The sequence below is a fragment of the Paramisgurnus dabryanus genome, chromosome 6 (assembly GCF_030506205.2).
Source record: "Paramisgurnus dabryanus chromosome 6, PD_genome_1.1, whole genome shotgun sequence".
In the NCBI taxonomy this organism is placed as follows: domain Eukaryota; kingdom Metazoa; phylum Chordata; class Actinopteri; order Cypriniformes; family Cobitidae; genus Paramisgurnus; species Paramisgurnus dabryanus.
In genome coordinates this window covers 23033094-23059978 of record NC_133342.1, presented here as the reverse complement: position 1 = coordinate 23059978, position 26885 = coordinate 23033094, and the positions used below count along the sequence as shown (strand labels likewise).

At 39.9% G+C, this 26885-nt stretch overlaps 2 protein-coding genes across 3 annotated transcripts; one reads left to right on the top strand and one right to left on the bottom strand.

Moving 5' to 3' along the window:
* The first annotated feature begins 7 nt into the window (after positions 1 to 7).
* tpra (translocated promoter region a, nuclear basket protein) lies at positions 8 to 19545 on the top strand. Its single transcript, XM_065276128.1, has 51 exons — positions 8 to 200; positions 366 to 470; positions 556 to 611; positions 697 to 793; positions 937 to 1040; positions 1207 to 1371; positions 1465 to 1557; positions 1643 to 1723; positions 1811 to 1898; positions 2080 to 2220; positions 2391 to 2485; positions 2624 to 2821; positions 3191 to 3298; positions 3456 to 3676; positions 3832 to 3992; positions 4073 to 4200; positions 4304 to 4452; positions 4559 to 4721; positions 4965 to 5099; positions 5188 to 5328; positions 7623 to 7791; positions 7875 to 8041; positions 8288 to 8440; positions 8525 to 8641; positions 8719 to 8922; positions 9098 to 9276; positions 9402 to 9549; positions 9883 to 10020; positions 10976 to 11107; positions 11264 to 11394; positions 11477 to 11687; positions 11786 to 11932; positions 13154 to 13352; positions 13491 to 13687; positions 13912 to 13985; positions 14073 to 14260; positions 14397 to 14645; positions 15003 to 15160; positions 15725 to 15802; positions 15889 to 16089; positions 16171 to 16299; positions 16408 to 16501; positions 17183 to 17373; positions 17459 to 17530; positions 17641 to 17732; positions 17816 to 17925; positions 18143 to 18241; positions 18334 to 18493; positions 18760 to 18869; positions 18954 to 19046; positions 19311 to 19545. The coding sequence occupies exons 1-51, from the start codon at positions 50 to 52 to the stop codon at positions 19367 to 19369; spliced, it is 7029 nt and encodes a 2342-aa protein (XP_065132200.1). The 5' UTR covers positions 8 to 49; the 3' UTR covers positions 19370 to 19545.
* Positions 19477 to 26885, bottom strand: prg4a (proteoglycan 4a). Of its 2 annotated transcripts, none has more exons than XM_065276130.2 (14): positions 26867 to 26885; positions 26618 to 26733; positions 26419 to 26535; positions 26232 to 26345; positions 25862 to 25915; positions 25273 to 25338; positions 25082 to 25189; positions 24830 to 25006; positions 24634 to 24720; positions 24176 to 24315; positions 21019 to 21175; positions 20818 to 20925; positions 20560 to 20688; positions 19477 to 19696 (listed from the first exon to the last, which is right to left on the bottom strand). In XM_065276130.2, exons 2-14 carry the CDS (start codon positions 26688 to 26690, stop codon positions 19590 to 19592), a joined length of 1437 nt encoding a protein of 478 aa, XP_065132202.1. In that variant the 5' UTR covers positions 26691 to 26733; positions 26867 to 26885; the 3' UTR covers positions 19477 to 19589. The 2 variants fall into 2 exon arrangements, with proteins under 2 accessions (XP_065132202.1, XP_065132201.1); XM_065276129.1 differs by having other exon boundaries at positions 26840 to 26881.

Below are 26885 nucleotides of genomic sequence, written 5' to 3'. Positions count from 1 at the left end.
TGTAACGGTAGCTAGCTGCTAATGCTAACCGTTGCAGTGTGCCGGAGAGATGGCGGCACTTCTGCAGCAAACTCTGGAGAGAAACGAATTTAGCAAACTGCCGAAAGCTATCCAGAACAAGCTCGAGAAGCTTCTCGGCGACCAGCAGACAGAAATAGACTCACTGAAGTCCCATCACGAGAGACATAAAGCAGACTGTGGTATGTAACAACAGACAGGCCAGATCATCCCACAATTAAAAACCTAGAGTATTGTCTACATATAACGTTAACGTATTTGATTAATGAATGCATTTTTTTATAATGACATACCTACTGAACTACTGGCTTCAATGTAAATCATTACTTGCGTGTTTATACTTACAGAGCAACAGTACTTTAATCTTGAGAAGAAACTAGCTGAGAGTCAGGAGCAGTTCTTGTCCCAAAGTAAAGATTATCACAGTGTTAAGGAGGAGAACGCCAGACTAAGTAAGTTCTTTGTTTTATAAAGTTTATGGAATGTATTAATGAAGAGCTGCTTTATAAGGTGAGTGCTTGTGTTTTTCTTTTAAAGCTGAGGAACTTAAGAAGTTAAAAGATATAGAGGAAGAGCAGGGGACAACACAGGAGGTAACTATTTGAATTTTACACTTCATCATAGTTCATCATACCTAATTTTATATGTGGAAATGATTCCAATGCTTTCCTATTTCAGAGTAAACCACCAAGAGCCAAGTATGAAATCGAGGCAGAGAACAGAGAGCTCTCCCGTTTGCTTGAAAAGAGATCTCAAGAAGTGGACAATCTTAGTGGTATGAATTACTTATAGCTCTGTGATCAATGCTGTCATTTACTTCAGCACTTGATTTCAGTCCACTTTTTGCATATCTGATCAAAATGATTTAAAAGGCCTTGATGATAGTTGCTGATGTAGTTGCTTATGCTTGTTGTACAGAGGATCTCAAGCGACTCAATGAGAAACTTGTGGAGACCAACACAGTCAAGATGGAGCTCCAGCTTAAACTGGATGAACTTCAGGCATCTGAAGTTTCCATTCAAGTAAGTAATGACTCGCCTCCTGTGAAATGACTTGACAAGCTTAGTTTTCTCATGCATTTATGAACAATTTATTTCATTGGGTCTTTAAGTGTACAGGAAGTGCATGTGGGTTGTATTTGTTTAATTTAATTCTGAAGTAGTTAACTGATCTGTTCCATCTCATCAGTACCGTGAGAAAAGAATGGAACAAGAGAAAGAGCTCCTCCAGAACCAGAACACATGGCTGAATTCAGAGTTGAAGAGCAAGTCCGAGGAGTTATCCAAACTGTCCAGGGAAAATGGGAAAGAGATCCTGGGGCTAAGGTGCTCTCTAGAGAGCAAGACGGATGAGGTATGAGAGCATTTACTTGTGTTTTCGAGCTGGCATCTATGAATTATAACTAAATTGAATCACTAACATGAACTTACATGTCATATGCATCAGGTGACCAGGCTTCAGGACCAAGTCAACACGCTCAAGCAAAACAATGACAACCTGCAGAAAAGTACTGAAGATCTGATGAACAAGCTCAAAGAGGTTCACCAATATCACATTTTGGTTTACCCCTTGACATTGTGGGAAAGTGAAACTCGAAGTTTACTTTTGTATTTCATTATTTCAGGCTAAAGACCAGCGAACCTCCATGGAGGAGAAGTATCGCAATGAGCTGAATGCTAACCTCAAACTCTGCAACCTGTACAAGGTCTGTAAACTGTGTATGTGTTTAGCAGCATACCATGCTGATGTGTGGAACAATTAAGGTCCAAATCCATTTGTTGTCTCTCCATAGGATGCAGCCGCAGAAGCTGAAACCAAGAACGGCGAGCTGAACAGAGCTGTAGAGGAGCTTAATAAGCTGTTAAAGGAAACCGTGGACGGTCCGAACAATTTCTTGCCTATTTTTGTGTAAACTATAGGATTTATGCAGTGACTAAAACTAGTTCAAACAAATCAAAACTATGAAAAAAGTGTATGATTTAAAGCGTATGATACAAAGATTTATTATTCTGAATCGAGATGATATGTGGAGCTTAATGGAAGTTTCATTTTCATCAACAGCCAGAAAAGACACAGAGAAGAAGCTTTCAGAATTGGCGGGTCTACGGGAAAAAGCAGAGTCTGATCTACAGGAGAAGATCAGGAATCTGGAAAAAGAGCTTGAGAACTCCAACACACGCCTGGCAGATTTTAAGAGGAGAGGTAATACAGTGAGATGCCTGAGGTTCATCATTTTATTTTAGATTAAAGTATCTAATTTAATGTAGCATGATATGTTTATGGTAATACATGTCTGATTTATTTATCAAATGAATCATTTGTGTCTGACACTGTGCAAGGTTTCATGCCGTATCTATGTTGTGTACTTAAAGGTGTTCCAGCTTTCACAGAAGAAGAGCTGACAAACCTTTCCCCAACTGCAGCTGCAGTGGCCAAGATTGTTAAGCCTGGTATGAAGCTCATGGAGGTAGGAAAGATGCTCACAAACATTTCTTTTTAAATCAATTGCTCATGCAAACCACTGATATCCACACTGGAATAATCGAAGAATATTTTTTCAGAGTACGAGAAGGTTAATTTAAGTAACTCTTGTATTTGCTTCCAGCTTTATAATGCTTTTGTGGAGGCACAGGATAAACTGCACCTGGAGAAGCTGGAGAACAAGCGTGTTAACAAGGTTTTGGATGAGATCGTCCTGGAGGTGGAGACCAAGGCTCCCATTTTAAAACGCCAGCGAGAGGAGTATGAGAACATGCAGAAGTCCATGGCCAGCCTCTGTGCGAAACTGGAGCAAGCCATGAAGGTCTGTGCCTGTTTGAGAGAGATGGCAATAGGAGCATAATGGAGAGGCGTTCAACCAAAAATGAAAATTCCATCATGTACTCACCCATGTATAAATTGCTTGCTTCATAATATCTTTCAGAATAATGTTTGTAACCAAACAGATCAGGGGCACCATTCACTTCCATAGTATTTTGTTTTCCTACTGTGGAAGTAAATGGTGGCCCAGATCTGCTTTGTTACAAACATTCTTTAAAATGTCTAACGTTGTGTTCAGCACAACAAAGTAATTTATACAGATTTAAAACAACTTAAGGGTGAATAAATGATGAGAGAATTTTCATTTTTCAGTGAACTATCCCTTTAATCTGTTGTGCGGTTTATTTATCAGGAGGTCCATCGGCTGCAGAAGGAGACGGATGAAGCCAATAAGAGAGCTTTAGTGCTTGAGAGAGATAATCAGCGATCTGAGAGACAGCTAGCAGACGTGTCTGAACAGGTAAGTCACACTTACTATGTGGTTATGTTAAACTGTGAGATGCAGCATGTAGTCTAGGCCATCTGATGCTTATTGCACATACAAATAATAAAAACCTTAGCTCCAGTCAGTAAAAATACACATTCTTGTTTTTCTTGCTTTATTTAAAATGGTTCAGGTGTGCGTGCTGCTGGTGGAGCTTGAGGAGGCGCGTGGTAATCATGTGGTCCGTGAGGACGTGAGCTCTGCAGTTAGCAGCAGCTCTGAGGTACAGGGCTCACGGCAAGTGGCCTTCCGCAGTGTCCAAGAGCTTCAGCAGCAGAACCAAAACCTTCTGGCCCAGGTCAAAGAGCTGGAGGAGCAAAGAGAGAGGGAGCAGACTCAGGCTAAGACTGCCAGGTACTATCTGCAATACATAGGCGGATAGAGATATCTATGATATGAAATTCAATTTTCAAGTGTGGCCATTTTGTGTCTTCTCAAAAAAAGTACTTTTATAAAACATGAGAGTTGAGGAGATTTGGTATTATTGGTGTTTTTCTCTGCTCTCTCAGGCAAACTGAGCTGGAACAGAGTCTAGAGAAGGTTAAGAAGGATCTGGAGCAGATCAAGGAACAGATGAATCACCAGAAACAGCTGGCCGACTCCAGCACTCGGCAAAGAGACATGTACCGCATCCTGTTGCAGACAGCCGGAGTCGAGCTTCCAACACAGGGTGATTTACCCATTGCCATTTATCGGCTTTTGATCTAGGTGTTAACCTGCGTGTTACTCATTTCTTGTGTCTCTGCTCAGGTTCAGAGGGTGGATCTCCGGCCCCCACTCCCACCAGACCAGGAGTCATGGGCAGCCGAGCTATACCACTGAGGTCTGCAGCTGCAGAATCTGTCCAGGCAACACAGGCCAGAGCAGCACTCAAACAGGTTATACACATACTTAACCCACTTAATTCCTGCTTTGAAAGCTGTGAAAGAGTTTGTCCAACTATTATATTAATCACTTTATACTAATGTTTTCTTTTCAAAGCTTAATGATGCCTTCACAACCTATAAAAAAGAAAAGGCAGAAAACGACAAACTTCTGAATGAACAAATAGAGAGGCTTCAAGGTCAAATGTCTGAACTGCTGTCACAAAAGGCCAAGCTTTCCTCTCAGCTGGAGTTTGCATCCAAACGGTTAGTTTAAGTTTACTTAAATTCAGTTAAACATGGATCATCAAGTTTTCCAACTTTTGGAGTGGTCCAGTTTCCTTTTTAATATTTTCATATCACACTCTTGCAGGTACGACATGCTTCAGGAGAATGTGAAAGGATTTAGACGAGAGATTGAAGCCATGAGAGAGAGGAATCTGAAGATGACAGCCACTCATCAGAGACATGAGGAGATCATTCACACAATAACCCAAGACCTGAGAGAGGCCAATGAAAAGCTAGCTATGGCTGAGGTGAGGGCAAGTTCATGTTTTTAACTTTAGGACGGAAAGAGTTTTGGACAAGACACGTTGGGGCAGCTCAGTTTTGCCATACAGAATCCAAGTGATGCTATTTTGTCATCTTTCCTTTAAAAAAAAGAAAGGTTTTAAAACATTGTTACAGCATTATTTAAAAGGAAAATATATTAAAATTGCTTTAGAGGCATGGCTAATAGCAAACTAATGTTCTGCTGGTATTGAAATGTTCCCTGCCAGTCGCGTGTTGAGAACACCCGTAAGGAACGAGACATACTGAAACAGGTGGAGAACAGACTGGCCCAGGAGAAGGAGTCGATTTTGTCGGAGCAGAGGAGTCAGAACCTTCTGCTTACCAACCTCAAATCCATTCAGGTTGTGTGCATATGCCAGCCATACTTTGTTTAAAGCATGTTTCCTAATGGTGTTTTTTATTATTAATAGCTTTCTTATTTATTTACAGTTGACCATGGAGCGCTCTGAGACCGAGACCAAGCAACGCTACAATAATCAAATCCAGCGTCTGGAGAAAGAGATTGTCCAGTTTAAGAAGAAACTGGAGCAGGAGGTGGAACAAAGACATGCGCTGGAACGCAACCAAGATGTAAGATAGGAATGTGCTGCTTTTTGATCCTATTGTCTAAAACCAGTCTTATTACCAAGTAGATCTACAATATTTGAGGAGAGCTGTTTTTAAGTCTTGTTTGTCTAAGAAGTTGCTAAAGGCTGGCACAAAATAAAAGATAACTGGGCCGAACGTGTGCCGATTATCCCCACTTACAAGAATTTTAGGTAAAGCCTCGATTGTCTTTGTGGTTGTACAGATTATCTTATCTGATTTTCTTGTGGTGTGTTAAGAGTAACTGAATCTGCTCAAAAGCACGTTGTGGCTCCTTCAATCGTAAATTTTCAACATTTCTGTTGAAACGATAACCAATCAGAAAGCGAGCTGATGAAACCAAAACAACCACAGTCACGCAGACACAGTCCAAAGTGAGATGGACATCAGAGATGTAAAATGCAGCGGTTCTGCCATAGACCGCATCAGATGAAATGCAATGCTGTTTACAGGCAGATAGGACTGTGTCATTTATTGTAATGGGAACACTTTAGTATTGTAGGTAAGATTCAAACTATTTAAATTTTTGTGACTTCGAGTACAAGTTCAAGCTATATATTTTTAGCAGTATGAGGCGTGAACACCAAAGCTTTACGCCTGCGGCCGGCACATGTTTTCAATTGTTTCCAATGGAAGCGCTGAGTTTTTCAAATAAGCCAGCAGCTAGCGTTTTTTCAACGCTGAAAACCGGCGCTTGACCGATAAAGTATTTTGAAGGCCGATACCCATACAAATGTTTGTTGGTTTTAAAATCCGATATTCCGATATATCTGCTGATTTTTTTTTCTCCCAGAAACGCGCAACAAAACATTAACAGATTTCCCTAATATTAGATATTTGTAGTTATTTATGAGTTTTAACTAAAATAATAATGGATTTTAAAAAGAAATTTGTTTCTTTTATTGTCACAACAGAACAGAGGAACATCAAAATATATTAAAGTTCTGATAAATAAAATGTATAAAAATACAAACTTAAGATATGAAACGTAAAAGCCTTTTAACAAAAACACAACAACAACAACAACCAAATCAAAGTTACCAGTTTTAAAAGACTTGGTTCATAAATATAACTTTGAATAGGACTGGGGACAAATTCTGTTAAGTTCTGATAAATAACAACAACAGCCAAATATAAATTGCTGATCACTTGACTCAGGCAGTGGCTAGATGCCTAAATCTGGACCCCACCAGCAGCTACTGGTTCAGAGCGCTCTGTCAAAAACACCAACATTGAGGAAATCTAATGAAGACTGTTTCGTCCGTTTTTCATTCATTTATCAGGCTATTATGAATGCCAATACCGATAGTTTGGAAAATGCCTATCGGCCGATAATATTGGGCTGCCGATATATCGGTCGGGCTCTACTCGGCGCATAGTGTCGGGAATTGAAAGAAATTTAACTTTGGGTGAAAAGCTTCACTCGTCAATGTCAGTTCTCACACGGCCGTCCAATCACAGTGAAGGAGGGGCGGGACATTACCACAACAACCAACCGGCTCACAGCTCAAGTATCACAGCTATCAAAGGGCTCAGCTTAAGAAAGCTGGCGGTCAGCTGAAAAGACAGCTGGCAATTCGTGTCCTCCAGGCGTTTTCAGCCGTGTTTAAAAGTTTTGGTGTGCACAACCCCTATGTGTTTATAGCGGGTATGCCTCATACATCTTGAAAAGTGAAGGCACTGACACAAATTATTCACACTTCCAATAAAATTTTCTGAAAGATAGTTTTGGTCCTTTAAGGTAGTTGTTATCACGCTGATATATGTTCAATTGTTCATTTTTGTGACAAGTTTCATTTTAGCTAGTTATTTGATGCTATAGAAACGGGGCGTGTTGTTATGATTGTCGTGGATGAATTGGGCGCGCAAACGTTCGGGCGGAAGTTTGATACTGCGGCTCCGCCTCTGGCTCCACGGACGATTCCTTCTGCGCATGCCCTGCCTCCAAACTGACATTTTTACGTAACATGGCAGGGCCCATGGTCGGACATTTTTGGCTTCAATTCATTATAATGAAAGGAAGCGGGGTTGCGTTTTTACAGTCTATGGTGTGTAGCCGTACTTTCCACTTTCCAAGCAGGAACACAGTGCCTATTGTAGGTCTCTGATAGGGTGTATAAAAAAAGTAAAATCTGCTACTGTATAGCACCGTGGATATGGTTTTGGGAACACACATACTCATAAAAAAAAAATGTATGCCATGTAATGCACTGTAAGACGCTTCAGGTAGAAGCGTCTTCCAGATGCATCATTGTAATTCTCTCAATTTTGTTGGTTAGGCTAAGCTGTTGGAAGCTAAGAAGCAGTTGGAGGCACAAACGGCACTTCATCAGAAGACTAAGGAGCTGCTAAGAACTTCTGAACAGCAAATTACCTCCCTCAGACAGCAACTGAACAATGAGAGCAACAGCACAACACCTAAACCACCTCTCAGGACGTTACCTAGAGGTAACTATAATTATACATTGGACTTGTTGCTCAAATTAACATTGTTTTGTACCATGTAAGAATGTTGTTGTTTGCTGTTGCAGCTCCTGGCGTTCCTCAGCAGGAGGTGGATGAGCTCCGTGTGCGTCTACAGCAGGCCGAGGAGCAAAACTCTGACCTGAAGGAACGTCTGAAAACCACCACCACCAGCGTAGAGCAGTACAGGTCCATGGTGCTCAGTTTGGAGGAGTCTCTCAACAAAGAGAAGCAGGTAATGCCCAGGGCATTTACTGTTTAAACTGTCCTGGTTTCTTAATGATTGGTGTTTAAAAATCTAAGGATCTACCATATTGTACATTTAGTATTATAATTGGACATTATTATAATTGTGGATAGTAATTAAATGTGCATATTTATATTATGAATTAAGTGTTTTGCTGCTTAGCTTTACCTAATGCATTTTGGACTGGACAGGAAGTTTTTAGTTCTGAGAACCAATAAAAAATTTTTCTTTCAGTTGGCTGAGCAGGCACAGTCCTCGACTGAAATCCAGCTGAAGGCAGCGCAGGAGTTGGGCCAGCAGCTAGAGACCCGATTGGCGGAAGCAGAGAAAGAGAAGCTGGAGCTCCAGGAGGAGAAGATGAAAGCTGTGGAGAGCATTGAAGAACGTGTAAGGAACCCTTGCGGTTTTCGGCACCTGTACAGGGCGGCAAAGTTCTGATAATTAAAACGCTTTGTTTTGGCTCTGTGCCAGGTGAAGGAGCTGAAGAGCAGCTTGACAGACATGCAAACGGAGCTGCAGGATGCCCTACAGAGAGCTACAGCAGCTGTGGCCCAAGAGCAGAAAGCCACACAGGATAGCAAACTACAGGTGATCAGATCAGTCCATGTGAGACTGTAAGAAGATGGTTTGATTGGCTTACTCATGTTTTATTTCTTGGGCTCCAGGGTAAACTGGCAGCAGAAGCTCAAAATAAGTACGAGCGAGAGCTCATGCTGCATGCTGCGGATGTGGAGGCCCTCCAGGCCGCTAAGAAGCAGGCCCAGATTTCAGCGCAGAATCTAAAGCAGCTGGAAGAGAAGGCTCAGAAGGCAACGGCCGAGCTTCGTCAATGTCGAATTGACTGGGAGCAGCAGGAAAAGAGGCTAAAGGTGAGAGATTAGTTGGTGTAAGTGATGTTATAGTTATAATCTCAGCTGAAAACATATTTGAATGGGGGAATTGTTGAGTGATGGGGGGGTTGCTTTGATAAGAAATATTATTTCGTATATGCTTTTGTAAACTGTTGATTTTATTTTTAAATGAATATATTGTTTTTCACCTCAGGAGGAGCTGTCTAAAGCACAGAAAAGAGCAGAGGAGCTGCAGAAACAAAATACGATGCTCCACGAACAGATGGAGAACCTCAGCAGCAAAATCGCTGCGTCCACCCAGCAGCAGACACCCAAAGAGAGCAGTCTGAGCGAAGAGGGCACGTCTCATGAGCAGATCCTGGAAATCCTAAGGTGAAAATCCTGCCAGTTCTTCTATATCAAACAATACCTTGTTTAGACCTGGTGGCACGTGCCATTAGAATCCTTTTCTGTATATCGCAAGGAAGTTCACTAATGCGGTGTCCCATTCCACCCAGGTTTGTTCGTCGGGAGAAAGAGATTACCGAGACTCGGCTGGAGGTTGCACAGGTGGAGACTCTGCGCTATAAACAGCGCTTGGAGTACCTCGAGGGAGAACTGAAGGAACTACAGGAGAGTCTGACTGCAGAAAGGGATAAACTTCAGGTCATTTATACTTTAATAGGCTCTTAAGCATTGCAGTTACTTTAAGGAGGAGTTTCCCAGACAGGGTCCAAGACTAGGCCTTCGTTTTATGAGGACATTTAAGAAGTTTTTACAAACAAACCTTACGAAAAACAATGCAGGCGTGCATCTTGAGACAAAACAATAAAACTGATGCATTTTAGGATATATCAGTGCAATTTGTTTTTAAATGAAGGCAGCTTAAACATGCATTTTAGTCTGGGACTGTGAAAAGCCCTATCCGGGAAACCACTCCTAAGTGTTTTTTGTGCACTTCTGGTATCAACAAATATAATGATTGTTTTAATGGTACAGGTTACTACAAAGACCTTGGCACAGCAAGAAGACATGATCAAGCGAATGGAGAATATGAATGCTTTGACTGAGATCAACAATAAGCTGAAGAATGAGAAGAACAGACTGGAGCATGAATTACAGCAGAACCAGGCCAAGGCAAGACCTCGAGATGATAGTTTAGCCAAAAATGAAAATTAACCGATGATTTACTCATCCTCAACCATCCGAGATACAATTTCAGTTATTTTAGAAAATGCCCTAGCTCTACCAAGCAATTTAACGGTTAAAAACGGGGTCCAGGACTTTCCAGGACAACTCGCAATGCACGGTTCTCACACGAGAGTCTTTTCTCACCAGATCATCTTACATATCGTATGCATTGCAACCTTCTGGTGAATCTGCATTGGATGTCACCAAAAGCTACTTTTGATACTTTTCTTACAAAATCACATTGATTACCCTTTAAATCCTTTATTAATTAAATTAATTTTCTAAAATAACTAAAAACGTGTTTATCTGAAAGATGGTGGACATGTAGCCTATCTCAGATGGCTTGAGGGTGAGTAAATCATGGGGTAATTTTTCGTTCTTCGCTGAACTATCCCTTTAAATAGACCCATCATCCATGTTATTCAGTAGCTTAAAGGGATAGTTCACCCAAAAAAATCATTTACTCACTCTCATGTTGTTACAAACCTGCAGAAATGTCTTTGTTCTGATGAACACAAAGGAAGATATTTTGAGAAATGTTTGTAACCAAACCATTCGTGGATCCCATTCACTTCCATAGTAGGAAAAAACAATACTATTGAAGTAAATGGGATCCACAACCATTTTGGTTACAAACATTTTTCAAAATATCTTCCTTTGTGTTCATCAGAACAAAGACATTTCTGCAGGTTTGTAACAACATGAGGGTAAGTAAATAATGACAGAATTTTTATTTTTGGGTGAACTATCCCTTTGAAGCATTATTTTTTTATCAAACAAGTTAATTGATATCCAGTTTGAGCAACATCTTTGAATACAGCTCTTATACTCTGTATTTAGAGGCAAAACCATCAGTTTTATACTACGAGTGTTTGACCTGATTCTTGTATTGTGACTTTAGATGCGTAAGCTGGAAGCAGACATTCAACCCCTGCAGGAGTCTAATGCTGAGCTGAGTGAGAAGAACGGCATGTTACAGGTCGAGAAGAGACTTCTGGATGAGGACGTCAGGCGCTTGAAGATCCGCATACAGGTTTAGGATCTCACTGCTCATGAATGTGCTGTTCAATGAATGTATCATGCAGTATCTTATGGTTTTAAATATATAGTATATAATATTAGAGTTAATCCAAAATATGAATATTGTAAAGGTATTACTAAACTCACACTGAACTGTTTTTCTTTACAGCAACTACTGAGCCAGCAAAAAGACAGCGATAAAGAAGAAAATAAGAAACTACATTCTGAGAGGGAAGCCCATCTCAAACGCATCCAGCTGCTTACAGAGGAGACGGGCAAGCTAAAAAATGAATTGGCCAGGTCAATGCATGCTTTAAGCTCCTTAGTATGAAGAAGCTATGTCACTGTGAATCTTCTCTAAATCTGAGCATTCTCTAAACAGGAGCCAAGCATACATCACCACAGTTCAGAGCCAGGTGCAAAACCTGCAGGACAGCATAGGGAAGATCAATACTGAAAGAGATGATTTGAAGAAGGAGCTGGAGGCCAAGACACTAGAGATTCAGGAGAAACTCAAAACCATCACGCAGGTCAAGAAGATTGGCCGGCGCTACAAAACCCAGTACGAAGAACTCAAAGAACAGCATGAGAAGGTACACCAGAACAAATGATTGGCAGATTATCAAAGTGCCAGCTTACTGCCCATGTCTCTCCAACCATTGCCTAATACACAATTCTCGCTTTCTGACAGATGGTGGCTGAGACTGCTGCTAAGCCAGCACAGGAGCAGGAAGACCGCCAGGCCTCTGTACAGGAGATTCAGAACCTGAAGAACTCATTAAGTCAGGCACAAAACAGAACCTCGGAACTGGAGACCCAGCTGGACAATACACAGAAGGTACTTATTTGAAGTTTAGTGTGCTGCAAGATTTTTCAAACTGTTGTAACATCCGAACGGTTAAAACTTGCACACTCTCATTGGCTATGGCAACTCATGTCTGAGGCAGCCCAATCAAGAGTCGTAAATATCAAACTTGTTTTAACGATTTGGGACTAGGGAGGCTCCAACGCGTTAGGGAGCAGCAAAATAATCTCAATTTACACCACACACCAGAATTTATTCATTTTTTGGACAAAAAATTTTCTGCGGTAAAACTTTAATTGTGTCACGCCCCCTTTCGATCATCAATGGTGCGAATAGGCTTAAAATCTTCATGTGTGTGTGTGTGGCCAGCCTAAGTCGCTTTGATTAAATTCATTTGCCAAATGTATAAATGTAAATGTAAAAACAATAAGACACACATACAAACCTCTATATTTTGCTGTTTTTAATTAACTCTTTCACCGCCAGCGTTTTTTAAAAAAGTTGCCAGCCAGTGCCAGCGTTTTTCATGATTTTCAAGTTTAATGCCTTCCAGAAAATGTTCTTCTTTAAATATATAAACATACAATATACCAAATGAAAGAACAGACCCTCTGCTTTCAAAAAACAAAAAACGTTTCATCCTAACTTCAGAGGTTCTTTTGTAATCAGCTTTTGAATATGGGTAGGTTTATGCAAAAACACCACATTTTGAGCAAAAAGCAGACATAATTCCATTTTTGTGACGGACTTTACATAGAGATCCCATTCAGAGCGATCTTTAAAACAGACACGGACATGCAGCCGCTTGCCATAGGGCAATACTTCCAGGTTAAAAAAGTTTATTTTTCCGGTATTGCGGAAAGACGGAAAATCTCGGCATTGGCGGAGAGGGTTTTCTCTTAATTGACGAGAGATCTCGTCAATGGCGGTGAAAGAGTTAAGCCTCTATGGATTTTAAATGCCTTTTTCTATATTTGACCTAATATACAGCCTTGATAACAAAACATAAAATAATAGAAAAAAATACTTTTATAAAAAAGAAAAAATTATTTCATTAAACCAATTTTCTTACAAATACAAAATATTAAAATAAAACAAACTAACAATATACTACACTGATTTCATTAACAAAGTTCAATTTTTAGTGGTTTGGTCACTTTTGACAATGAGACGTTTCAGTGTGATCCCTAAATGACTAATCAGTCAGTCAATTAAAGACTTAATAAGTGATGATGTTTGTTTATGTATGAACAGACAGTCCAGGAGCGTGAAGCTGAGGTGAAGAGCCTCCAGGAGCAGCTGGGACCGGTGCAGCCAGAGCTCAACCGCCTGAAGGCGGAGCTGCAGGAGAAAAGTAACCTAGAAGAGCAGCTCAGACAGCAGATGGCTGATAAAGAAGAGAAGACCAAAAAAGCCTTCATGGGTGCCAAGCAGAAGATCAATCAGCTCAACAGTTAGTAAACCAGACCAAGCACATGAGTTTTTATATATTACTATGATCAAAGAGCTATTTGTTTATGTCCATAACACAAGTCAGATTTTTTTGGGGGGGGTCTTTAGAGATAGATAAACATGCGCCTGTGTGTGTTAGGTGCGAAAGAGCAGCTTTCAAAGGAGAATGAGGAGCTGAAGCAGCAGAGAGAAGAGATGGAGGTGAGGATGAGCGCGCTCAAGTCCCAGTACGAAGGTCGACTGAGCCGACAGGAGAGGGAGCTGAAAGACCTCCGGGAGCAGCAGGAGAGACATGGGGACCAGAGAGATGAAGCTCAGGAGCCTGGTCAAAGCAAGGTTTGAGACCACATACATGACACTTACTGCTTATGTGTGCACTTACTGATGGCTGTATCTCAGTTTAATTAATAGTCATGCATGGAGCTTTTCTTACTATGTGTTTTTGGCGTGGTTAGTGCGCCATACATTATTCCTAAAAGTATTTTGTCAAAATACATTAATTTAATAATGGCACATAACAAAAGTAGGATAGATTTTAAGTACTGTTAAATGTCTTGCAGGTTCAAGAGGTTCAGAGGTCATCAGACCCCCGACAGATTACTCTCAAACCCACACCTGCTGCTGACAGGGGAAGGTAATGGTTTATATATATACCCCAGACTGATGATGTAATTCTTTTTCCAGGAAAGTTCTTCAATTTTATCTTTGTATCTATAAACAGTGCCAGCACATCAGAACCCCCCACAGCTAACATTAAGCCCACGCCAGTCACCGGTGCCCCCGGTAAGCCTTCACCGATTGCGGGGAGCAAGTCTACTCCTAGGGCAAGCATCCGGCCAATGGTAACACCTGCTCCAATGTCCACGCCCACGGCTACAGTCATGCCCACCACTGTGGAAACGCAGGAAGGTATGGTTATAGGTTCATGACATTTAGACCTATTCTCTTATTTTTTCATTAATTAATTCACTATTATTTGATGTAGTTGGTTATATTGGTGTGTCATAAGTCATAATAGATCACCGTTACTGGTTTGCCTCATCAGCCCTTCAGTCCACTGAGGGTCCAGTGGAGCATGTTACTGTCTTTGGCAGCGCCAGTGGATCAGTGCGCTCCACCAGTCCTAACATACAGACCATGCAGCCAATCCTCAGCCTGCAGCAGAACCAAGCCACAGCCTTTGTGCAGCCAACTCAACAGCAGGCCAGTCAGGAGGCAACAGCAACTATTATGGAGGCGGTGCATAGCTCACAGATGGAGAGACCGTCCACCTCCACTGCTGTCTTTGGCACAGGTACAATAGTGTTAAAAGATTAAAGCTTACCAAATGCTAGTAAATATTGACAAGCAGTATGAGAAATGTCTAAGCTCATTGACTGAGCTCAATAACAGTGGCTAAACCGTTATTACCTCGTTGGAAAATTAGGTTCGGAAGATGTAAGATTTTAAATGGCTGACTTGTTGATTTATCATAGGGACAATAGAAAACATTGCCAAAATAGTTTTGTATCTGTTCAGAAATACATGACACTGGTACGTTTCTCATTTTGCCCATTATTAGCAAGTTGTTACAAAGGTAATTTCAGTCACATGCACTCATTTGCCCCTTTTTGTCATATTGAAGTCATTGAGTTTGTGATTGTTGTGTTAGTTTCAGCGACCGCAGGCTCGTCTGTTCCTAAACGTGTGCGTGAAGAGCAGGAAGAGAGCTCCAGTGAGGTGACAGACACCACGCAGGATGACACCCTTCACCCTCCCATCTCCAAGAAGCTCCGCATCATAAGGCGGGCGGGTCTGGAGATGAGCAGTGTATGTGTATATACATTACAATACAAAACATTTTCCAGCTCCCCTAGAGTTAAACATTTGATATTTTCCAGGTCTGCAGCAGGCGCAATGATATTACGCAGCGGCCAAAAATAGTCCCCTTGGTTACTTTCAATGGCAGGGGACTATTTTCGGGCACTGTGTTAAATCATTGCACCCCCTGCAGCCATGTTACAGCAGCAAAGTCCTTGATTATTACGCTGGAATGAGAGTATAGTTCATAGTTATATGGCCAAGAAAATCACAACTTTTAATATTCAGTCGGTCTTTGTACACGATGTAACTACAGTAGAGTCAAGTTTTAAATGGGAAAAATATCCAAACTCTTTGGTTATTTTTTAGTGTAATGCTAATGGTCTAATTGGATTCAATGGATTATGCTAAGCTATGTTAAAAGTGGTACAACCAGACCCGGAGATCGGCTGAATGGATTCCAAAAAATTAACATATTTTCAAAAAAATTGGAGTGTCCCTTTCACAATACATAATAAAATATATATTTTATATATGCTTTAAAACAAATCCTTTCACAATGTTCTTTTGCAGGATGCTTCTGGTACAGAGGAGAGCAACGATGCCATGGTCGAAGCTTTCGATAGTCAGCAGCCTGCAGATGACAGTGAGGTACCAGCTGTTAATTGCTCACAGAACCGAATGGGTGTGAAACTTAAGAATAAGTGAATCTTATATTACTCATTCATTCTTTACAGGTAGCCTATCCAGTTTTAGGAGAGGGAGATGAAGAGTCTTTGTCTCAGTCCGTCCCAATGGATCAGGTGAGCGAGTCTCAGCCTCCCGAGTCTCAGATCAGTGAGCAGGACTTATCTGAGGAGTATAAGCAGGAGGTCATTGTTATAGAGACGGACAGCACCACCGACGAGGAAGAGGAGGAGCAAGAAGATGCTGGACAGGTCTGTATACGTTTTCTCTGAGAAGTACATGAGTTGTATTGTTTGCATCATAAACAGATATTAACTTTCCTCTCTTTACAGTATGACGATGATGATGCTGAAAATGAGGAGGATGATGATGATGGTGATGAAGGGATGGCGGAAGGAGGAGAAGAGAGTAATGAAGGCAGTGGAGATATCAATGAGGCATATGAAGGGGATGAGGCAGAGGTGAACTTGTTGATCCCCCTTCTCTGAAACAAATTTTTGCCATTTCTCTAAGGTTCGAAAAGTCAAACAATTTAAAGGCATAGCTGATGTGCTACGGTGTGTTTACAGGGTGAAGGTGCAGCAGATCCAGATCCAGCTGTCGACAATGAAGAAAGTCAAGAAGCATCTGATTCTATCCAGAAACAAGCAGACTCTCAGAGTGGTAAAATAAATGCATACATGGTTACTAATGTATTTTAAATATTCTTATTTTTCACCTCCCCTAGAGTTAAGCATTTGATTCTTACCGTTTTAGAATCCATACAGCCGATCTCTGGGTAACCAAGGAGTTTCCATATTTTTCCTATTTAAAACTTGACTCTTCTGTAGTTACATCGTGTACTAAGGTCGACAGAAAATTAAAAGTTGCCTTTTTCTAGGCAGATATGGCTAGGAACTATACTCACATTCTGGTCTAATAATCAAGGCCTCTGCTGCCGTAACATGGCTGCAGGAGGCGCAATAATACTATGCAGTGCCCGAAAAGAGTCCCCTGCCATTGAAAGTTACTAAGGGGACTATTTTTGGCTGCTGCGTAATATAATTAACCAAAGGTTATTTTTTTAGCGCGATGCTTATGGTCTAATCAGATTCAATGGATTATGCTAAGCTATGCTAAAAGTGGTACCGCCAGACCCAGAGATCAGCTGAATGGATTCCCAAAAGGTTTTTACTAAACTCTACTAGCAGACTTTGTGTAGACATTCCCATTCCAAATCCCCTTCACTGTGATTAAGAATATGAACACATTGAACCTCTTACTTTTACAAATCAATGCATATTTAGTTATAATACTATGATGAATAACTTGAATAGTTCAGCTGAGTTTTTCACATGTTTGTAGGTGAAGTTAGTGTAAGCACCCTGGAATCCTTTCCTGCTGCTGAGCCAGTGAGAGAGCACCAGCCACTCCCCAGCACCACCACCTCTTCCCTGGGCCCACGCCTGCCCCCGTCCCCCCGCAGGCCACATCACACCCCACCCCCACGCCTCAACATCCACCCGGTCCCTGAGCTTGGACCACCCCTCATCCAGGTATAGAGAACAAACCTGTACACTTATTCCAAGTTTAATGTTAAGAAAGATGTGGAGTAGGTATCATATGTGTCTTGTTTTACAGCGGCAGTCAGGACAGACCAGACGGCCCTCGATGAGTCGTGTACCCCAGCTCACGCCTGGAATCGGAAGCATGGTATATTTAATATTTGTACAACCCGCCTATACCTTGCAAAATTCTACCTATACATATATTTAGGGCTTTAACTTTTCTGATGTGAGGTATTATTATTTTTTTTCCTATAGCAACATTTCTTTGATGATGATGACAGGATGGTTCCCAGCACTCCTACTCTTGTGGTACCACACCGCACGGACGGCTTTGCCGAGGCCATTCAGTGAGTCCCAGGAGATTGTTTTCATAGCATGGGATGAACGCATCATTAAACAAGTTCATTAATGAAGCATCTCCTCATTTCAGTTCCCCTCAGGTGGCCGGGGTCCCTCGCTTTCGTTTCGGCCCTCCTGAGGACATGATGCCCCAGGCCAGCTCATCTCACTCTGACTTGAGCCATCTGGCCACACATGGAGGTGAGTAAAGAAACAGCAGCAATATTGCCGTTTTGAACAAGTTCTACTTTTTTAATATGATCACCCAAACTGAAAATGGTATTTTGTGAACCCTTATGCAAGGTACAGGAGTATTCTTGGTTATGTGATTCTAACTAATAGAAAACCTGCAATTATGCTCATTTGAGTAAATCTGAGTAAATCACATTGAAGTAAGTTAATGTTTTTTGATTCAAAGGTTTGGGCATGTACGAGAGTCCTCTCTTCTTGCCTACCCATGATGAAGAGTCTGGAGGTAGGAGTGTGCCCACCACCCCTCTACAGGTGGCAGCTCCAGGTAAGACATCTAGTAATTTGTTTGACATCTCTGCTGCTAATCAAAGACATGCCTAACATCTCTGCCTCCTATTTTTATCATTTTCTTGACAGTGACAGTATTTACAGAAAGCCACCCGTCTGACGTATCAGAGACCGCTTCCCAGTCTGTTCCTATGGTGAGCACGTCCACTGGTGCTCTTACTAGCTCGGGAGAAGCTGTGCCGGGAGATGACGGCGATGATGTCTTTGTAGCCGAGGCTGAGAGTGAAGGGTAGGGACCCACAGCAGTGTATTATTATAGCTGCTTTACAAGCCAGGCATTACTACAACTCGCAAAGTATCAAGCTTTTCTGCATAACTCATACAAATACTTTGTGCTACAGACATTCATGATACCTTAAATCATGTAACTTTGATAGGAGGACCACCACCATGTTCAGGGATCAGAATATAGGAATGTGGGAACACGGGACTTCAGGAATATGTTTATAGGACACAAAACTTGTTATTGAGTTAAATTGTGATAATTTTGTGCAGGGTGAGTAGTGAAGCGTGTCTAGAGAGCCAGTCGGAGATGGAATCTGCACAGCCCAACGATGATGCGAGCCTGCCGTCCACTAGCCAAGAGCCCACGTCCAGCTCTGCAGGTACCAAACATCTCAGTCTTTTATGCTTGCAAACAAACATTGTGTTTTGCCTTATGCATCACTCCATATTATTTCTCTTTTTAGACACCAGTTGCACCAGTACAGGACCGGTCAAACCTGCAAGTCGGCTCCTTCCCCAGCATCAGCTGCCCAGGAGAAACCAGCTCATCAGAAGAGGTTAGCACTGATTAACCAATCCCGTCACCTCTCCAGATCACATGCAGTTTACCCCATTTTCTCCACATCACATACAATACAGACTACAAATGTCTTTAAGCTTTTCCGATTTTTTTTTTAATGAAGCAAAGGATTATTGAAATGCATATACAAAAGCTTTAATCAAAAAAAAATTGTATTAGTTCGTGAAAATTTGGATGTTTTTACAGATTTGTTAACAAATGTGCATATCTCTAACTCAAGGCTCTCAATTGTTTCCTGCAGGTGATGGTTTTCCTCGTGGAGGTCGGGGTCGAGGTCTTAACAGGGGCACTCCCATTTAAATCCATCTGACTTTACAGCGTCTGCCCAGCAGAAACACTGATCACTCAACCCACTGTTTAATTCGTTTAAAATTTTTATTTCATCAGAGCTTTAAAGCAATTGATTAATTTTGTACTTTGTGAGTAATTACGCTGATGCTATGTTCATTAGTTTTGCAAATAAATGAAGAAATGTGTGTTGCTGTGCAGCTGTCGCTGATGTCTGGTTAGTGTCGATCTCTCAGGGACAGTCGAGCCAGCTTCTGATCTCATTCTGCTGGGAGGAGCTGCTGGCAGGAGCTGCCAAAGTAGGCAGATCACCATTGATCTTAATGTTGTAGACTTTAGCTGTAAATCACAGAGATGCGGTATTATTTTACTAACAATCAAGTATTTTTTTCACTGTAGGTCTATATTTTTGCAAACTAAATAAACAATGCTCTGTTGATTCCATAGCAAACAAATAATTGGTAACACTACAATAAGGTTGTATTAGTAAACATTAGTAACTAACATGAACAACCACTGAACCATATAATTTTTCAGCATTTATTAATTCTTATTAATGTTAGTTAATGTCAATACAGTTATTCATGTTAGTTCATGGTGCAATAAAGGGATAGTTCACCCAGAAATGAAAATTGTCAACATTTACAAACCCACATTTTTTTGTTCTGATCAACATGAAGATATTTTGAGAAATGTTTGTAACCAAATACTATGGAAGTAAAGAGGGTCCACAATTGGTTTGGTTACAAAAAATTCTCACAATATCTTTGTGTTTTTCAGAACAAAGAAATTTATGTGGGTTTGTAACAACATGAGAGTGAGTAAATGATGACAGAATTTTTAGATTTTGGGGTGCACTATCCCTTTAACTACTATATTGCTTTTAATAATTTATAAGTAAATGCTAAAATTAGCATAAAAAAAGATTAATAAATGCTGTAGAAGTATTGTTCATGTTTGCAAATGCATTAACTAATTGTTAACAAATACAACCTTATTGTAAAGTGTTACCCAAAAAATCTATAACATTTATTAAAATAAAATGTCCATAAAAACAATTGGTGAATCTTAAAAAAATCTGAAATGTAAAGTAAAGCCACAATGTTAAAATCTATTTTTTTTCTGACAATGTATTGCCAATACCATTTGCCAAGTGTACTGTTATAAAAAATACATGAAATACATAAAACACGGTCACTTACGCCAAGAGAAAACAAAGTAATCGAACCCCTCAGTCTTTCTGGAGTTAGGCACAGACACAGCTGAAGTCACCGGGGTGGGGAAACCCTTCCATTTGAGGCTAATGTTGATCTCGCCTGATAACTGGTTCCCTGTTAACAGAGGCATTTATTTAGTTTAAGCCTTAACCACACTGTAACTACTACTTTAAAAATCTGATATTCCTTGAATGATTGCATAACACCCAACTATCTAAAAAAAATCTCCCGCCATCACACTACCTGCTTGTCTTGCACGCCGGATCTTGGCGTAGACTGAATCTTTGCTTCTCTTTCCAGGACAAGCAGGTCCACTTCCAGGTGGATAAGAGAATTTCTGAACCACTCCTCCTGAAAACACAAGGTTTAACATTCTCAGTTGAGCAGTATGTATACTAACTGTACAACCAGTGGATAAGGGGGAAAGAGAAACCTAGTTAGCACCTTTCTTAAAGAAGTACACAATCTCGGGCCTCTTCCGAAGTGCTGGGATAGACAAAGCAGCAGTGATCTCACCAGTGAGCCCACCAAAGTCCTTAGACACTAATCGAGGATATCCAGACTCCATGACACCATTCTCAAAAACCCAGTAGTTTTCACCCTTACAAGAAAAAGAGTTCAGACAAAATAATTACAATTCTGTCTATGACCTTACAAAAAATTGTATTGAAATAAAATAATATTTTAACACCCATCAAAAGGGTTAATGCTAGATAGAGAGATATTACGTATTGTATAAATTGTGGTTCATTTTAGGCCTGGCTTATATTACCATGCATGCACAACAAACTATTTTCAGTTCACATGAATTCATTGTTAACTAATACATTAAAACCCCTTAACTGACACAAATCCCTTTTGAGTGATGGGTAAAACTGTGATGCACACATTTAAATTATTATAACTCCAGTATTTTTTGGTCTAGAAGCCTAATCTTGGTCTTGTTTTAATAAAGACAATTTAAGGTTTTTCACAGAAGTGTCTGGAGGTGAAATATAAAAAAAAATGTTATGTAAGGGATAATGTAGAGGCAGCCGGTAGTTATCGGGAAATAAGCCCCGACAGTGTGATCAGGACCCGACGCGAAGCGGAGGGTCTTGTATCACACTGAAGGGGCTTATTTCCCGATAACTACCGGCTGACTCTACATTATCCCGCTTATTACACGGCTACTTGTCACATAAGAAAAAAAACTGGACATGAATATGAATTTGAAACATTTTATTGGCATATTTGTTTTAAATTAACATTTTTATCCTTCCGCGAAACTTTGCACAGATGCATAAAATGATCGTAATACCTTATTAAGATCCTCTGCTTCATACTTGTCTGTCTCCATTTTTTTCTCTTTTAGCCAGTCTTTGAGAAGTTTTAATGCCCATTCTGTATTTTTTTGTGTGTTGGCTTCGTAGCTGTCATGCTCTATTTTGTCAAGTTCAGTCTCAGTAAGCTCTCTGTGTCTTGTCGTGGTTGTCGAGTGTTTGTCACAAGATGGCGCCAAACAGACAGTAATCTTTATTGATCTTTATTGGCGCGGAGCGATCTTACTCGTAAAAGTAGTACCGGCTATGCGTTATTATTTTGGAGCGGTTATTATTCGAAAAGAACGAACCTGCAAATGTCTCAACTGACCAATCAGAATCAAGCATTCCAGAGAGCCGTGTAATAAAGGAGTTTAAATTGTAAAATAATGTAATAACACATTGAAAATGTAAATATTTCACAAAAGTAATAATATAAACATGTAGCCATAAGTCTCAAGTAGTTGTGATCCAAATTCCAAGTTAAAATCACAAAAATTAGGTTTTTGCAACACTTTTTTGGTAGTTTTACCAACAACGGCCACTAGGTGTCATTGGTTTGTTGCATACTCTTGTCACAAATTAATAAATTCCTACTATTATTAATGCAAAATGATATATACACTAGTCAACATTTGAAGTGGATCAAAACCTTTCCTAAAAGTTGTCTTAAAACCAATACCCAGTACCCGTTCTTGTCTTAGGACAAGTTTGATGAATGTTTTTGATCCACTTCAAATGTTGACTACTATAGTTTGTCAAAGTTTTTGAAGATTAATAATAGTATAGTGTTACGAATATATAATAATTAATATGTACAGCTGCATAACAACTAATCGCAACTAATGGTTTGCAGAATAAACGTTTTTGTGTATTGTGTATAATAATTATGTATATATAAATACACACACATGCATGTATATATTTAAGAAATATTTACATGTGTATATACATTTTTATATTAATATATAATTTATTTTGTACATACATGAATACTTATACAAATATTTTTTTCCTAAAATTTTACATGCATTTGTGTGTATTTATATATACATTATTATACACAATACACAAATATATATGATGTAATCAAAAACTTTTATTCTGCAAACAATTAGTTGCGATTAGTTGTTAGGCAGCCCTATTAATATGCAATCCTATGGGATTGTAACAAAAAAAACATCACTACATTATTTCTATCATGATCCTGAAATAGGAAAACGACATTCTGAGAGCTTTCCAATGATATATAGTTTGTCAAGATTGTTTAGGTTTAAAGTAGGGTTTTAGTGTTATAAATATGTAAAAAAAACATTGGCCTGCCTGTGGGCCCGTGACCTTTTAGAAACTGACTCTCACTACGTCATAATTCTCCCGAAATGGTGATGAAATATGAAAACGACACTCTTTGAGCTTTTGAAATGATATATAGTTTGTCATGATTGGATAAGAATTCACATACAAAACACTGAAGTAAACGTAGGCGAGACAGTGACATTTCGCAGGATATAAATGTTTTGAGGCACACTCTTTTCAAAAATGAATCAATTACTCTCACTACTAGGGCTGGGTATCGATTCAGATTCTCCAGATCAATTCGATTTCGATTCACAAGCTATCAAATCGATTCGATTTCGATTCTCGATTCAATTTTCGATTCCGGTTCTCAGGCTGGTTTTTATACTTGATTCTCGATTCAACTCAATGAATAGATTTACTACAAATATTAAATAAAGAACAGTGAACAGCAGGTTACAAGTGGGTAATTAATAAAATCGATGAACCACCTGAAACCATTTTAAGCACTGAATAAATGAATGACAGGCTTGCCTCTAGCTCCTTGGTAACATTGCGCAAGGCAAAAAAGAGGGTGACATCTATTGAAGAAGACTAGTAATTTGATTAACGTTAATCTTTCGTTCAATGTTTGCAGAAATAAACATGAAAGAAAAAAGTCTATTCTGCTCTTTGAGAATCGATTCTGAATCGACCACGTTTAAAAAAAAAAAACGATTAATCGAAAAATCTATTTTTTTGCCCAGCCCTACTCTCTACATAATTTATTTTATAAAACACTGTTAAAATATGTATTCTAAAGGTTCAGACCTTTCCAATGAGTGTGTCGTGATAGATAAAATGATGACTCATCATTAGTTCATATTTAAGTAAGAATTAATTCATTCAGGTATGATTCATGGACCCTTATCATAAAGTCTAACCTTACTGTTTAATGCTGTTCACAAAAATGCTTTGAAGATCCAATAATAATCGGCAACATTACAAGGTTTTTTCGTCAGTACCTTGATGATGTAGGTCTTTCCCTGACAGTTGCAGCGTGTGAAGGCAGTGTCGATAGGGGACGGGATGCCAAGCTCTTCTGTGATGTTACGAGCAGGACCGACTCTTCTGGTCTTGGGATTCAGCAGCCAAAAGTAGTGACCTGGGATGGGCAACATTTTGCTTAATCACTTTGCAATGTTAATGTCTTTGTGACCACTCAAAGAAAAATGAAACAACATATGTGACCCGTCTGTGAAATCCAGGCTGGAGTCTCACAATAAAATTCAAAGCATAAAAGTTTGATTTCACACAATTTTTAATCTTTGACATGACCTCTTTAGTCAATATTAAAGATATTAAGGTTATATTTTCACAGAATGTTTCTTACATTATGTACGATTTTATGTAGAAAACAATCATAAAATGACTTTTTCGTGATTGGATTTTTACAGGCTGAGTCACACATAGAAAAGATTACCTTTAAAAACTATGATGGTGCCATTGAAGAGAGTTGCCAGCCCATCAATAGGAAGGCTGCTGCAGATGTCAGGGTTCAAACTTGCATCTTTAAAAAATGTTTTTTAATTTAAAACACACTAATGAAAGTCTGCAAATGCTACATGAATACATCAGGCATGTGCACAAATTCAAAAGTGCTATTGCAGCTACAATACCTAATCCTGCAGGGGTGCTTGCGCCCATTGCCTGTGTGATGTCATCAAGAGTGCTATTGCCTTGTTCATTGATGGAGAGGGATGCCTGTAAAGGAATAATTAGGGGTTGCCCGGAAGAAGGTCCAGAGGTCGGATCTAAGTCAGGTAGAGGGACTTCCGAAGTATTGGAGCCAGTGGCTATAAAAATATTATATTTGTTAAACTCAGAGACATTAAGGAAATATTTAATTTGTATGAAGCTCAGTATGTCACCTGGTACGTCAGACGGGGTCATGGGGGCATAAATGCTGAGGGCGACTGGGGCTCCGGCAAGGACTGCTGGAGCGTCAGTTTGAGACATAGAGTTCAGAGCACTGGACCCTTTGATGGGAAAACATAACCATACAAGTGCTGTACATGAAATAATACACAAGTCTGCTGCGCTGTATACTTATCTCTCTTACCATCTATCCGGAGATCTGGGCTTGGTTGAGCTGCGAGACATGATGCCATACATTGGTCCGTATAATCTGTAAAACCAACAACATTAAGGTTCTTTATGGTTCTTCTTTATTTGTGCTGACCCTAATGAATAAACAGTATTACCAGCATAGGATAGTTTGCTTTCTTAGTTGATCTGTTTGCTGGTTTAGAAAGGTTTAGGATACTTTACTGACATCCATTTAGAGGTATTAGACTAGCTAGGCAGGGGGAAAAAGCTAAAACAAACAAACCATTCACAGAAACTATTTAAACTATTTTTCAGAAAACCACTTTGATTTGCAATCTTTGATGTTTTTGAGTAGAGCAAACATTTTTTCATTCACATTTAAACATTAAGCAGACACTTTTATCCAAAGCAACTTGCAGTGCATTATAAGGTATACATTTTTTTTTAATTATTATTAATATGTGTTCCTCTGGTTCGAACTCATGACTTTTTGCGCTGCTAATTCAATAAAGTCTAACTTTTAAGGGGAGATTCATTCATTCAAAGTGCTGAACAGATCATACAACAATTATGAAAAGAATAGGTACACATTAACATAATACCTGTTGGTTTGTGAAGCATTGAGCTTCTTGCAGCTTGTGGATTGGAGAAAGCATCTGAAAAATGAAAAAAAAAAAAATCAATCTGAAACTAAATTAAAATAGTAACATAATCAATACTTTATGCCCAGCTGCACTACTTCCTGAACTTCAGCCAGCTCCTTGTTTCCTGTCTGCCATTATTGGACAAACTGATTAATCCAGGTGTGCCTGACCTCAGTAGTCACAAACAACAATGATCAGACACACCTGGATTAATCAGTTTGTCCAATAATGGCAGACAGGAAACAATGAGCTGGCTGAAGTTCAGGAAGTAGTGCAGCTGGGCATAAAGCCTATTCTGTACTTTCAAATGAAAAGAAGTCTTTGTTACCACACTGTGCATGATAGTCAGAGCAGCAGGTGTTATAGAGGACACAGTCTGAATCACAGTTACACTCTCTTCCACGAAGGAACGGCTCTCCACATCGACCCCTGCATGAGCCACCTGTCAATTAAAAATAAATAAATAAATATATAAAGACTGAAAATCCCTTTGATTTGTTAAAAAAGGGTCTTACTGGTAGTGCAGACTTCTTCAAAATCCTTGCAGCATTCGTCGTAGACAAAACAGCTGTGGTCACAGTTGCAGATCTGGCCACGGGCGAACGGCTCGCCGCATCTGCCCCTGCAGCTGCCTGTGCACAACAACACATGCTGTCTTTAGTATTCAACCAGACCTTACCAATAACGGAGAGATTCATAAAAGATCCCACTCACCTTGAGCAGCACAGAGTGGCAGGAGAGCACAGAGCAGTGCCACGAGAGATGAAACCAGAGCGGATTCAGTCATGGTAATAACAGTCAGTCTCAAAAATCACAATGAATCGAAAAGCCTACATTAAAAAAAGCATTGACTTTATCATAAAGCAATGAAGTTCTCACTTCTGTAAATCAATGATTTATTGTTAATGATATCTGAATAATAAGAGAAGGACTTACAGGGTAGAAGCGCCTTCCTGAACTCACCTTGTTCTGTCTTTGGCCA